The sequence below is a fragment of the Notamacropus eugenii genome, chromosome 4 (assembly GCF_028372415.1).
Source record: "Notamacropus eugenii isolate mMacEug1 chromosome 4, mMacEug1.pri_v2, whole genome shotgun sequence".
NCBI classification, from domain to species: Eukaryota; Metazoa; Chordata; class Mammalia; order Diprotodontia; family Macropodidae; genus Notamacropus; species Notamacropus eugenii.
The window spans coordinates 54,666,448-54,680,887 of NC_092875.1; the positions used below are offsets into that span (position 1 = coordinate 54,666,448).

At 51.9% G+C, this 14,440-nt stretch overlaps 1 protein-coding gene across 4 annotated transcripts in view; it reads left to right on the forward strand.

Moving 5' to 3' along the window:
• Positions 1–976: 976 nt before the first annotated feature.
• MFSD12 (major facilitator superfamily domain containing 12) overlaps positions 977–14,440 on the forward strand; it is a 34,620-nt gene continuing 21,156 nt past the window's right edge. Inside the window, exons 1-9 of one of the 4 annotated variants that reach the window (XM_072601071.1) lie at positions 978–1,305; positions 9,611–9,821; positions 10,733–10,871; positions 11,501–11,689; positions 11,950–12,042; positions 12,400–12,492; positions 13,244–13,414; positions 13,523–13,617; positions 13,834–13,959. In XM_072601071.1, coding sequence (XP_072457172.1) covers positions 1,041–1,305; positions 9,611–9,821; positions 10,733–10,871; positions 11,501–11,689; positions 11,950–12,042; positions 12,400–12,492; positions 13,244–13,414; positions 13,523–13,617; positions 13,834–13,927 — 1,350 coding nt within the window. In that variant the 5' untranslated portion in view covers positions 978–1,040 and the 3' untranslated portion in view covers positions 13,928–13,959. Of the gene's footprint in view, positions 1,306–9,610; positions 9,822–10,732; positions 10,872–11,500; positions 11,690–11,949; positions 12,043–12,399; positions 12,493–13,243; positions 13,415–13,522; positions 13,618–13,828; positions 13,960–14,440 lie in introns of all 4 variants that reach the window. The other 3 variants (XM_072601070.1, XM_072601069.1, XM_072601072.1) reach the window with 3 other exon arrangements.

Consider the following 14,440-nt stretch of genomic DNA (forward strand, 5'->3'; position numbering starts at 1 on the left):
AGGGGGGAGAAGGGGAGGAGGAGGAAGAGGGAGAAGGGGAGGAGGAGGGGGAAAAGGGGAGCAGGAGGAGGAGGGAGAAGGGGAGGAGGAGGGGGAAGAGGGGAGCAGGAGGAGGAGGGAGAAGGGGAGGAGGAGGGGGGGAGAAGAGGAGCAGGAGGGGCGAAGCCGCGGCGCAGTCTGCACCGCTAATGCCCCGGGGCCCTGGAAAAGTCGAGGAGCCACGAGAGGCTCCAGCCAACCGCGCGGCCCCAATAAACCAGCCGGGCGCGAGCCTGGGCGTGGCTGAGTCGGGGCGGGGTGGGGTTCCACAGCGCGGGACGGGGATGGCACCTCCAGCGGCGGCCCCAGCCCGAGCCAACTCACCGCGACCGCAGCGACGCGGAGTTCTGGGACCGAGCCAGGCCGGGGAGGGACCTGGGGCGGGGCTCACCTCCCCAGGTCCCGCCCCCTGACCTCCTGGACGGCCGGCCTGCTCCCGGCTCCCGGCTCCTATTGGCCAAGGCGCCCGCCAATCGCTGGGAATCCCCCTGAGCTCCCGGAGCCCCCGGCCCCGCACGCTTCAGTCTCTCGGACCGGGTCCGGACTGCTGCCAGTGCGATCCGTGAGGAAGCCGGCCCCTGGCTCCGAGCTCGCAGAAGGGGCTCCTCGGCGCGGGCCGGGGTGGTGGCCAGCTCGAAGGGCAGGGTGTCGGCGGGCTGGGTGTAGCCGAGCAGCTCCCACGCGTGTTCGCGGAAGGCAAGGGTCCCACTCCGGACAGTCAGCCCGCCCCCGGGAAGGGGCTCAGCGCCCAGCTGGTCCCGCCCTGGGGCGGATGACCGGGGCCGTGTGAGCCGCCAGGCCCATTCGTGGACTGACAGTCCCCGAAGTGACCAGTCCGGAGAGGGTCCGGTCGGGACAGACCAGTCCGGAGAGTGACCAGTCCGGAGCGAGGCCGGGCGAGAGCGATCAGTCCGGGAAAAGGGACTGCCGAACCGCGGGCCCCCGCACGGAGCGCGCCGGGCCGAGCCTGGGGGCGCCGGGGCGGGCGGGCCGGCCGGGCCATGGCGGAGCCGGCGCTGCCGCTGGTGACCCGGCTCAGCTACGCCGTGGGCCACTTCCTGAACGACCTGTGCGCGTCCATGTGGTTCACGTACCTGCTGCTCTACCTGCACTCGGTGCAGGGCTACAGCTCGGGGGGCGCGGGCGTCCTGCTGCTGCTGGGCCAGCTGGCCGACGGCGTGTGCACGCCGCTCGTGGGCTACGAGGCGGACCACCACGGCGGCTGCTGCGGCCACTACGGGCCGCGCAAGTCCTGGCACCTGATCGGTAAGGACCCGCAGCCCCGGCTGCGCCCCCGGGGGTCCCCGAGTCCTTGCCCACTGACCCTTTTGTGGGTCACGCGGGAGGTGCGCTCCCCTCCCCGCCCCGGCCGAGGAGTAGCCCTGCGGCGGCTTCTGTCCCCCAGCTTAGCGTGTGCCTCCCCCTGGCTTTCTGCCGCCTCCCCTCCTTCAGCATTTCCCTTTTTTCCAAGACGGAAAGCTTCTCCAAAAGGGATTATCGAATTAGAGCATAGAGTTAAAAGAACTGGCCATGAGAGACGGGGTATGAGGAGACCAGCCCATCAGTGATGCAAGCTTCCCGACATCTGTCTGTCTGTGTTTATGTTTCGGAAGAGATGACTGGCAGAGGGTGTGTGTGTGTGTGCGCGTGCGACAGAGACTGGCAGTGTGTGTGTGTGTGTGTGTGTGTGTGTGTGTGTGTGACAGAGATAACACTCCTAAGCCACAGACTTTGGAAAGTCACTGTCGGTCCGGTGACCCTTCAGGGAGGTCATCTCAGCTGAAAGATCATTGGGAGCCACAGGGTGCCTACTACTTCCTTCAGTCATTTGTCCTGTTTGGGGAAAAGGTACATCTTTCATAGCCTGGCGTCCTGAGGGACATTCAGTCATTGACTGGGATGGTGGTGGTGGAGGAGGAGAAGGAATAGTTAGGTCCAGTTTCAGGAAGCTTGGCAAGAGTACAGAGTGCTGGGGTTGGGGTGGAGGCAAAAGTTCAAGGAAGCCAGAGGAACCTAAGAGTGGTTTGGGGTTGCTGATGGGTAAGAAGGTGGTAACCCTTTTTCTGGTTGGCTCTCTGCCTTGACTTTGAATGCTAAGGGGTTTATACCGATAAGACCTAGACCTGAGCCTCCACCCATTTGAACTTCTCTCTCCCCAGCCCAGATCTTAGGGGCAGCAGTATAGGATGAGGTTATTTATTTTCCTCTGTTCTTTCTCCAGTGTGGGGAGAGAGCTCTCCAGCCCTTCCTTGTATCTTTGTAATATTCTGTAATGGTGAGGATCTTATTCAGTTCATTGCTGACATTTTATGAAATCCAGATACCATTCTAGAATTTGAATGGCATTCTGATAATTGGGCAGGTTCCTAGAAGTCAGGTGGTGTACTCCCTTGCCCTATAGGGCAAGGGCCAAAAGAGTCAGGAAGGGAGAATCCCTGCTGGGGCCTCATGTGGTGTCCCCCACCCAACCCCCTCACCTCTACCTTCTAGTCTTGTCCCATGCTGTTTCATGAGTGTTGGGAAAGGCTGCTTGCCGTCCAAGGGTTAGATTAGTGTCTCTGACGACAGGGTGGGGTTAATTCTTCTGTGCTGACAAGGATTCTGTAATGCTATAGCAAAACCCGTGTTGGTCCTGGAGTCAGCAGACCAGGTTCATAGCCTTATTCTCCTGTTTACTAGCTGAGTGACTTTGAAATGCTCTTTCTCCTCTCCAGAAGGATGACCATAATCCTTAAAAGTGCCTGCCTCTCCCTGGAAGGAAAAATGACCTTCCTTTCCCTCCCTGTTAGGGAGCCAAGGACCAGAGAGACCAGGTCCTCAGGAGGAGGTTCAGATCTCCTCTCTTCTCCTAAGTTTATAGAAAAGGCCAGCTATGTCAGCCAACTCCTCCGTTCTTAGCATAAATTCATTTCTGAAAAGTCAGACTGGTTATTTCAAACATTTTCTCCTAAACATCTTTCTATCCCTTTTTTCTTCCTTGACTTTCTCCACCTTCTTTGATGATAGGACAGATAGGAAAATCAAGTATCCAGGGGAGATGCCTTGTTCAAGGTCACACAGCAAATAAACAGCTGAATCTGAAATTGGAGCCCCGTGTTTGGTTTGGGGTGCCATGTTTTAGAAGGGCGTCAGTAAACTGGAGAGTCTTAAGGATGATGCAGAAAGGCTTTGAATTAGAGCATAGAGTTAAAAGAACTGGCCATATTTAGCCTGGATGAAAGAAGACTCCAGCATGGTAGAGTTCAGGAGTTTGAAGGACTGTGAGTAGAAATGAGCTCTTTGGCAGCAGAGGACACCGTGGATGGAGCTTGCAGGCAAATCCAGGCTTAATGTAAGGAAAACCTTCCTAGCAATTGGAGTTCTTCAAAAGAGGGATGAGCTAGCCTTAGGAAGTGATGGCATGTCTTCTTCTCCAGAGCACCTTAAGCCAAGAGTTGGAAGGCCATTTTTGTGTCAGCTAAGCTACAGAGGAGATGCTTATGCAGAACCTCTTTTGAGATTCCTTGTTCCATTATGAAGTAGACCCAGAAGACCTGGAAAGGGTGGTGACCTAAGAAAGGATAGGTTTGCAAGACCAGGGAGAGGAAGTGCAGGGGGAGACTGGTTATCAAGAATTAGGGGGAAAAAATTAATTAAGGTAATCTTGGGTCTTGCCCTCACCATAGCCAACTCCCAGCACAAGAAGTGGCTAGTGCCCAAGAGTTGTGCAGATCTTGACTTCCGGAGATAAACTTTACAACTGATTTGGTTGATATCTAGAGTCTGGGTCAACTCTTCCTTCCCTTTCATTCTTAGCATGCGCACTAACACACACACACACACACACACACACACTCTTTTTGCCTCTTCAGCTCATCCATTTCCCTGTTCCTCCCACTCTGACTGAGTGGGGTGTGCTCTACATTTGGATGCCTCATTCATTCATTGGCCACTTCATTCATTCACCGACCTGATTGACCCAGCAAATATTTATGTGCTGAACTCCATGCTAGGTGCTGAAACCATGCCTAATTGAGCTGCTGCTTTCTAGGAACCCACAAAAGGCCCCAACACAGATGTCATGTAAAATGATGCATTATGGTCAAGTACATTAAAGAGGGCTAGAACAAGGTGCTATTTGAAGTCCAGAAGGGAAAGGTCATTACCAGCTGTGAGAGGTCAGAGGAGTTTTAAAAATGGGAAGGAATACTACAGAAGGCAAAGGAACTGAGGTGTAATTAGTATGCACCCATTATAGCTTTGTTCCCAGGATAATGACATTTAGGAGGCCCTCATCATGCTGGAATTACATCTATAGTGTGGAAAAAACTGCCTTTTGCACCTAAGTTGGCCAGACAAGTTCTAGGAAGCTACGCCAAGTTTCCTCCCTAGTGGCTACAATCCAGAGCAACTCCTTACAATCCTGCCCCCCCGCCAGTCAAGTTCCTGATTACTGGGATCGTCTCTTTACCCTCTTCTAACTGAATTGCCGAAAGCAACACAGTGTCTAGCTAGGTCTACGGGAAGAAGGATGCTCCAGTTCCAAGACCAAGCATTTAGATTGACTAGGTAGAGGTAGAGATGGGGATGTCCAGAGACTGGCTGCAGCACAAAAAGTGTGGAGGAAAGTAATTTGAGAGTACCGTAGAGAGTGAAGGGTTTGGAATGCTAGGCATGGGACCCTTTATTCCAGAAGCAATGGGGAACCGCTGAAAGAAAGACCTTTTAATATATTATTGCCACAGGCAGAGTGGTAACAAGGAACTGGATAAGAATGGGAATGATAATGGCACTTTATTAAATTTTAACAAACTTTCTTTAAAAAGGTTGGAGTTTCCTTATCACCCAGTTCTCCCTATATTTAAATAGTTCCTTAAGGTCTCCAAAACACTCTTTATCCTTGTCTCAGTAATAACCAGAGATGGAGAACAAATATGGTTTAAAACTGGATGTTGGGTGATTTTGACAGGGTGACAGGATCTAGGATTTAGAGTTGGAAGGAGGTTTAGAAATCTAATCCAGCCCTCCTCGATTTTCCAAAGGTAGTGGAGAGCAGAGCCAAGGTGGGAAACCAAGTCCAGTGTTCATTTTCCCTTTATATCACAGAGCTCCAATGAGAAAGGCCTGGACTAGAGAGAGCGTAGACCATACCAAGGGTGCAAACATGAAAGATCTGCCATAGACTGGAGGAGTGAGGTGAAGAGGAAGACCGCAGCTAGGAGGGAAAGATAATGAGCTTGGTTTCAGTCACATTGAGTTTGAGATACTAGTGGGGGACATTCGGGTATCGATGTCTTTGGCCAAGGCCATCATGTGACCACACGCTTCCCTGATTCCTTGGCTTTGAGTGCTTGTTGAAACTTGAGGCATTTTCCAGGAAAAGTGACTCCTTCCTCCCCACAACACTCACTCACTCTCTGTCTCCTCTCTCCCTTCTCCCCACCCTTCCCCTCCCCTCCCCTCTTCTCTCTCCCCTCCTTCTTTTCTCTCTCCCTCCTTCCCTCCCTCTCTCCCTCCCTCTTTCCCTCTTTTCTTCCTTTCTTCTGTCTCTTCTCCCTCTTCTCTATTTGTCTCTCTCTCCTCTGTCTCTCTCTTTCCTCTGTTTCTTTCACTGACTCTTCCTCTCTCCCTCCCTCTCTTTCCTCCCTCTCTCCTCTCTGTCTCCTTTTTCTCTCTTCTCTGTCTCTGCCTCTCTCCTCCCTCTATCTCTCTCCTCTCTCTTGCTTTCTCCTCCCTCTCTCCTCTGTTTCTGTTTGGCTGTCTCCTCTTCCCTCATCCTCTCTCTTCTATCTCTCTCCCCCCTTCCCTCCCTCTCTCCTCTCTGTCTCTCTCTCCCTCTCTCTCTCTCTTTCTTCTCTCACTCCTTCCTCTCCCCTTTCTGTCTCTCTGCCCGTCTCCTAACCTGTACCCTTAAGTTGTGTTCGGGAGCCCCACGCTGAGCTGCTCTGGTTGTTGTGCTTAGGGGACAAAGAACAAGTCTTCTGCCCCTTGAAGGTACCTTTGTTGGGCATGGCATCCAGGTCTGTGTCCTCACCCTTATTGAGCCCTCAGAGGGGACATAGCCCTTGTCCTTGAAACCTCTTCCTACTAGGGAACACAGATAATCTAAGGGCTCCCTACAGGGAATGATGAAGACTGTGTCCCTGGAGGCTGGATATCAGGACCAAGCCCAACTGTTTCTTGTTCCTTGGGAAGGCTTCTCCCCCTCACCCCAGCCTCCCAGGGAATCATTAACCCTGACAGGGAGAGAGGGAGGGAGAGGGACTGGAGAGAATGGGCAGAGCTGGCAATTGTACAGGGGTACATCTGGTCAGAGTTCAAGGGCTGAGACTTCTTTTGTTCTGGGACAGAAGGCCCTGGAGGACATGTTAAGGCAGAAGGGGATCATAGAATTTCATTTAGAGCTGGAAGAGGCCTTGGAAGTCCAACCCTTTTGTTTTACAGAAACTAAGCCCCAGAAGCAAAGCAATTTGCCCCTAAGGGAGCTGCTCTGAAAATCTTGGTTCCCTCCATTCCTGAGTCCTTTAACTCCAGTGCACTCCAGAGAAACCCAAAAGAGCTAGCTTTGGTTTTGCTTCCCAAATCTGAAGTCACGAGGGGGAAAGAGGGAACGTCATTTGGGGATGAGACAATAGATTATGTCACACACTAGAGCAGCCAGTGACCAGAGAGGTACCTGGCTAGCCTGAAACTCTGGCACAGGGCCTATTCCTGTGCCAGCTGGGTGGTAGACTCTCTCTTTAAGGAGGAGGAAAAGGAATCACTCTCTCCAGAGGTCGGGCCTTGAACTTATCATAGAATGTTGGGGTTGGAAAGGCCCTTAGGGACTCATCTAGTCTAACTTTCCCTCCCCATACACTCATTTTGTAGATGAGGAAACTGAGACCTAGTGAAGGGAATGACTCATCCTCACACAGAGTCATTGACTGATCTGGATTTGGAAACCAAAGGAAGCCCTAGCCTGTTGATATTGATTTTCTTAGGCTTGGTGGTTGGAAATTGGAAGGGTTTGGGATTTCCTTATCACTTATCCTCCTCCCCAATCTCTCTCTTTTCTCCCTGCCCCCCTTCCTCAGTCTCTCTCTTCCTCTCTTTGCCTCTCCCTCCCTCAGGGCCAACTGGGTCCCATGCTAACCAAATGATATCCAGCTGTGGTGCTGTAGGAAGAATTCTGGGTTAGGAGTAGGGAGACCTGGGCTATACCACTGAGTTGATGCATGACCTCATTTTCATCTGTGGACCTCATCTTGCCTATCTGTAAAATAAGAGTGTTAGATTAGATAATCTCTAAAGTCCCACCCTGCCCCCCAGCTCTGATATACTGATATTCCGTTCTAATGAGCCTCCCAGCTCTGATGTCCTGTGTCCTAAAGGCCCTCTCAGCTCTGACCCTGGATCACTGAAATCCGTTTGTCGGTTTGGTCTGGTTCATTATTCCTGGGGTTGTCATTAGCTTTAGCTCTCATTTCTCTAATCATTTCTGCTTTACAAAATCTCTTATCTGAAAACTTCTTCCAGTGGGATCTGAGGTCAGAGTGGGTCAGAGCTGGGTACAGGATCTTAACATTAGATTGTCAAGTTGGAGTGAAAGAACTCAGCCTAGAAAATCGGGAGTCTTGTTGTAGTTCCAGTTTGATTCAGTTCAGCAAAAGTTAAGTGCACTGTGTACAAAAGTCAATCAGAGCCTTTTCAAAGGTTTTTCCTTTTCCTTCTGTGGGGGGCAGGGAGCAGTGGTGATAGGTGCAGAAATAAGGACCATGGCAAAGGAGGGAATGATAGGGTAGAAGGAGAGACAGTCCAGGTATTCTGAGAGACCCCTTTTAGCTGGAGGATAAGAGAAGGCATCACAGGGGAGAGAGCCACTAAGCTGAGGCTCAAAGATTTTGAAAGGTAAAGATGAGGTAGAAGGGTATTCCAGGCACAGGGAGATGGCATGACTTCCCAGAAGGAAGGAAACAAGCTTTTATTAGGTGCTTACTATGTGCCAGGCACTACTCCAAGCACTTTATTTGATCCTTATAACAGCAAAGTAGTTATTAGTATTATCCCCATTTTATAGTTGAGGAAACTGAGGCGGGGGAAGTTAAGTGACTTGTCCAGGGTCACGCAGCCAATGTCTGAGGTCAGATTTGTCCTTGGGTCTTCCTGTCTCTGTCCATTGTGGCTCCCAGCTGCCAGGAGGTAAGATATCAGGTCAGGCTCAAAGAAAGTCTAGTCGGGCAGTTTGGCCTCAGTCGATTGTGTGAAGGAGAGTCATTTTGTTGAAGTCAGAGTTGAGAGAGCTGGTTCAGGTGTGAAAGACTCCACTTAGACTTTCTCTTTAGCCAGTGGGAACTTTATTGATGCAAAAGCAGCGGGCCTGAGATTTAGCGTGGAGCTAAACAAAGGCACTGATATAGAAAGAGAGCCAGACTTATGTAAACAGAAAGTTATACAGTCTGTAGGATGATTTTCGGGTTTTTTATGGGGGTTGGAGATTAAGGGACAGAATGAGGAAGATGGATGACACAAGATAAGGGAGGGAGGAAATTTTATGACCCAGAATGGGAGGAGACAAGAACTTTTATGGTCCAGGATAAGGGGGAAGTTTTATGATATTTCAAGATAAGGGGAAAGAAACCTTAAGATGCCATCAAGCTCAGGAGGAGCCTCACCAGGTACTGGAAAAGCAGCCCTTAATATGAACTCTTAAGGCACCTTTATATCCACATCAATTTGAAGTAAGGGGGAAAGATAAACTGAATTCAGATTGTAGAGGACCTTACCTGCCAGACTAAGGAGTTTGTCTTTTGTCTATCCGGGAATCAAGAGGGAGGGGATGAAGTGGACAGATCCACTCCCAGGAGATAAAGGAAGAACCAAGGGAATTGGCAGAGTCTGAGGCCATCAGGTCCAACCTTTTTGTTCTTCAAATGAGGAAACTGAGGCTCGGACAGGCTGAGTGACTTGCTCAGGTCAAAGCAAGGATCCAAGCCAGTGTCTCATGACTCCAAAGCCAGAGAGAATTCTTTCCATTGCACTGCAGTGCCTCCTTCCTTTTGGAGAAAGGCTGGAGGCCAGCAGAGATACCAATCCAGAAGGTCTATGGGGGAATGGTGAAGAAAGCCAGAATGAACCAGAGTGTGGTTTCTATGTGAATAGAGTGGGGGGAAAGATAGACTATAAGTCTTGGTGACTCCTGCAGGGGTGAGGCCAAGAAAGAGGAGTAATTCCCAGTTCTCAGTGGAAATAGGAGAGTTGGACTGACAGGTAGATTTGGGAGAGGAGGAAGAATTCAGTTCAGGGCCTGTTGAGTTTGAGGTGTCTGGAGATGTCCAGAGTGGTTATGAGGGACTTTGGCTCCAGAATTCCAGGGGGAAAAAAGGGGGGAAATTGGTTGGCTTTGACCTGGTCAACTCTACCAGTCCCATTAGTTTAATTCCCTCGTTTCAGAACCAGGCCAGAGTCACGAACCAGGGTCCTGCTCCAGCCTTGCCCAGGGGTCAATTTCTCTTTCTGGGGGTTGGGGGTGGGGGAGGAGGCAGTCATTTCTCAGGTCCCTCCAGCTCTTAGTGTCTAATCTATGCCCTGCTGCCTTTTCTTTCCCTCATAGGTACCATTTGTGTCCTGCTCTCTTTTCCTTTCATCTTTAACCCCTGCCTGGGCTGCACAGCCTCCACTGTGGAGTGGGCTGCCCTCATCTACTACACCCCATTCATTGTGATCTTCCAGTTTGGCTGGGCGGCCACCCAGATCTCCCACCTGTCCTTGATCCCTGAGTTAGTCACCAATGACCACGAGAAGGTAGAACTCACTGCCTTCAGGTAATTCTGGGCCTTGTCAGGGAACCAGGTGGCTTAGAGGCAGCACCAGGTGCTGCCCCATCACTTCTGGAGCCTGTTTCTTCAGCTTTAAAATGAAAGTTCTGTTCCATGAAAGGTGCTCAGTCAACAGGCGTTTGTTAAATGCCTACCGTGCACCAGCACTGCTAAATGCAAAAATGTGGTTCCTGTTTTCAGGGATCTCCCAGTCTAATCTATCATGGATCCCTTTTGTAGTCAAACACATAAAATTCATGGAATTGCAAGGGAAACCAATTTTAATGAAATAAAGATATCAAAATTAAAAAAAAAAAGTTCACAGCCCCCAGGTTGGGAACCCTTGAATGACTGGGTGATCTCAAGATCCCTCCTTTCCTCTGATATTCTAGGAGAGTAAGCTTTTAGGATTGACTCCAGCCCATGGCCCACTCATTTCCTTTCCCCAAAGCTACCCAGTTGTAGGGTGTTACTCTGGAGTTCCATCTGAAGGCCTCGGTTGGTAGAGGGTTAGGTTTCCCCTCATCAACTGCCTAGTCTCCCTACTTAGAGCTGTTGTGGGTCTCAGGGAACATGAGGCTGGTGAGTTGGGCAACAGTCAGAATTACCTAACCCTGGGTAGGCTGCAGGGCCCCCAGATAAAGGAACGGCTGGGCCCTGGGGGATGGTAGCTGCCCCTTTCTCAGTTTTTACCCTTAATTAGAGGAGGCTATTAAGACCTGGGCTGGGCCCTGGGGGAGCTGTTCCCTGTGGTTTAGGGGAAGGGAAAGGATGGCCAGATGGATGTATCAGTCTCACTTAGGCCTCAGGCTTTGGGTGTGGAAAAGAGGGAAATAAGAGGCCCTTGCCCAGCAGTGTACCTCCCACCCCAGCCCTTGATGATACCTGCCTCTTTTCCTCTCTACCCATCATTCCAGGTATGCTTTCACCGTAGTAGCCAACATTGCTGTATATGGGGCTGCCTGGCTGCTTCTCCATTTCCAGGGGTCCCACTCTGAGACCTCTGATTCACGCACCAGTGACCAGCTAGGCCTACAGGATGTGCCCGTATTCAGGGTGAGCAGGGGTCCTACCGAGAGCTAGGGCTAAGGGGAAAGGTTGCGGAAGTGAGTGTGAGGAGGGAAAAGGGAGAAGAAGCAGAGGGCTGGGGGAGATTTGGAGGAAGACTGGGAAGGGAAGCAGGGAATTATGGGGAGGGAGGATTAAGTTGTGAAACCAAGTCTAGGAATCAGAAAGGACACAGAGGGAAGGGATGCTGAGCTAACTACAGGAGCAGCCTGGCCTGAGGAAGGGCGAAAAGCTGCTGGAAGGGGAGTCAGAGGGTCTGCCCAGGGGCTGATGATGGGTGCCCCCAGCTGAGGAAGGAGGAAATTCTTCCAGGGACTGACAGGTTTAGAAGGTCTACTGGGCTCTGGTGACCACATCTGGGTCCTCCACCAGCTAGGTAAGAACAGGACAGCGAGGTGAGGGCCAAAGGTCTGCAGAAGTGGGAGGCAGGCCGAAGGCATTAGTGTGTAAAGGACTGTGTCTTTGGGCTGGGCTTTGTTAGTTGAGGAACAGGAAGGGAGCAGGGCAGGGCAAGGAGAAAGGGCAGCTCTCTGAGGGGCTCTCTACCAGGCTGGGAGAGAAGAGCCTGGGAAAGCCCCCAAAGCAACATTAACCCAACATTAATATTGGTCCCCCAGAACCTTTCCCTGATAGTTGTGTGCGTCGGTGCTGTTTTCTCCCTGCTTTTCCACCTGGGCACCAAAGAGCGTCCTCGGCAGAGGCGGCATGGGCTTGAAGAGCCCAGTGAGCACAGCCGCCTGCTCCCTCCCGCCACCCAGCCCATGCTTCTCTGGAAGCACTGGCTTCGGGAGCCCTCCTTTTACCAGGTATGAGCGGCAGGGGCCTTCCCACACACTACAAACAAAACCAGCAGGGAGGCCTCCCCTGCCACCTTCCCTCCTTTAGTTCAGTCCTGGACATCAGGGACCTCTTGGAAACCTTCCCAGGGTCACCCCCCCCACACCCTGCCAGACCTCCCTTCCAAAGCCTCCTCTTCCTTCCTTTGTCTCCCCTCTGTGCTGTCGCCCACACACACATGTCCAAGGGCCTGGAGTGTCCATTCCTCTGACCCTTGTCCACTCCTCAGGTGGGCATGCTGTATATGAGCACACGGCTCATTGTGAATCTGTCACAGACGTATATGGCTATGTATCTGACCTACTCCCTCAACCTGCCCAAGGTGAGGCCCAGAAGAGGCTGGGAATGGGAAGGAGTCTTAGAGGAAGGTAGAATGTCAGAACCAGGAAGGGGACCCCAGAACAGGGAAGGCTGTTCTGTAGCTGGAAAGAATCTCAGAGTTCCAGTGTCCTCGTTTTACAGATGAGGAAACTGAGGCCTGGGAAGGGGGGAGGGAGTGAGAGAAGGAAGAAGGAAGAAATTCATTTTTCCGAGGGCACAACCTGACAAGACTTAGGGCTGCCTAGGAGGCTGGGGTATGGGGGTGGGTAGTGAGAGCTGGGCAGGGGGGGCAGTAATGAGCAGATGGGACTACAGGAGAACCCTGTAACCTGCCATACCCCATTAATCCCCCCAACAGAAGTTCATTGCGACCATCCCTCTTGTGATGTATGTCAGCGGCTTCTTCTCCTCTTTCTTCATGAAGCCAGTTAACAAGTGCATCGGTCGAAATGTGAGTGAGATGATGGGGTCCAATGGAGAGATAGTGGTAGCAGAAGAGTCTTTAGCCTTATAGTGTTAGAGACGCACCCTCCCTTAAATATGCTAGCCAGCCAGAGGCCCATAGAAGGTAAGGGGGTCATTCTGGGTTCATATGATGAGCAACTGTCAGAATTAGAAATGCCGGAGGTGCAAGAATCCCAGCCTGGTCTAATCCAGCCCATATCTGACCGAGAACTCCAGCCAAGAAGGATGTTCCTGAGCAGTGGTCAGCTAACCTCTCCTTGAGAATCTCCCAAGAAGGGGGAGTCTGCCACCTCCTGAAGCAGCCTGCTCCACTTTGGGCCAGCTCTCATCATCCTTTGGAAGTTTTTTCTGGCTTCTAGCCTCAGTTGGCCTTATTGCCACTTACTACCTGCTGCTCCTAATTGTGCCCTCTGGAGCCAAGTAGAATAAGTATAATTTCCATCTGGCTGTGCCCATTGCCTTCCTCATCATGGAAGGAAAGTCTCCCTGCAAGAGTTTGTTACTATTTAAGGGAGCTCCAGAAAAGAGATGGCCACAGACGACAGCCCCTCCCCCCACGTGGTCCTGTGTGTGCGTATATGCAGATATGCACATGCATGTCTGTATGTGTGTATACATATAGAAACATCTTTCTTGGTTTATAAATAGATGTTTGATGATACACAAGCATGTGTTTCAGCATGTGTGCTCATTTGTCATGTTTCTTTTCCCTCTTCCCCACGCTTGTTTTCCACCAGCTGACATACTTCACAGGCCTCTTGGTCATCCTGGCCTTTGCCGCCTGGGTGGCGCTGGCTACCTCACTAGGTGTAGCTGTGTATGGAGCAGCGGTACTGCTGGGTATTGGTTCAGCCACCATCCTGGTTATGTCCCTGTCCATGACAGCCGACCTCATTGGCAGCCACACGGTAAGGATCGGGCTGGGTTGGGGAGAGCTTGCAGGACCCGCCTCTGCCTGTTTGCCTGGCAGCATCCACTCCAAGGGGACGTGCTGACCGACCTCTTCTCCCTTCCAGAACAGCGGGGCCTTTGTGTACGGGGCCATGAGCTTCACAGACAAAGTCGCCAACGGGCTGGCTGTGATGGCTATCCAGAGCCTCTACCCCTGCTCGTGAGTCTAAGGAGGCTGTCTTGCTGTCTAGGGAAGGGGATGTTTCTGGGCCTGGGGTGGTGTGCACCTAAGTGGAGAAGGGGTGCTATGGGAGAGGCTATGTGATGGTGATGGTCCCTCTGGGTTTGGGGCCCCCCAGTCTGGCTCAGCTCTTTGTCAGGGGCAGGCCAGTTGGTGGGCAGGGGAGACTCACAGGCTGGCATCTCTCTAGCTCAGATCTGTGCTGTGCAGCCTGCATGGGCTTCTACCATTGGGTGATGGTGGCCGTGACGGGAGGCGTGGGCGTGGCCGCTGCCCTCTGTCTCTGTAGCATCTTTCTCTGGCCCATCCAAGTTCGCTTCTGTGAGTTGCTCCAAGCCCCTCCCATTCCTTAGCCTATCTCTTCTCCCTGGATCCAGGGCAGGGTCATTTTGCCCCAGATAGGGTAAGGGGGTGGGGAATGGAGGTGGGAGGAGGCCTTTCCCTTCCGCTGAGTCACCTGTCTCCCTCCCCCCCCCCCCCCCCCCCATTCCCCCTTAGGAGGAGATTAGCCTTAAATCAAGCTAGCAGGGGGAGGGATGCCCAGGCTCCATAGGAGGATAAGCCTGTAAAATATAGGCAAATCTATGTAAATTTAAACCTGAAACCTGGTCCATAAGCCTCAAAATAGAGCTTTTCCCTGTACCTTTTGCCTGTTCTCTGCCTCCCCCCACCCCACCCCGATTCTTTTCTCCAAGGGCCTGCTTGGAGGATGAGAATCCTGAGGTGGATTCCATTTGTGGGTGAAAGTGAGACTGTGTTGAACTATCCTTGTGGCCCATTTCCATCCCCCTCTACTAGGGTG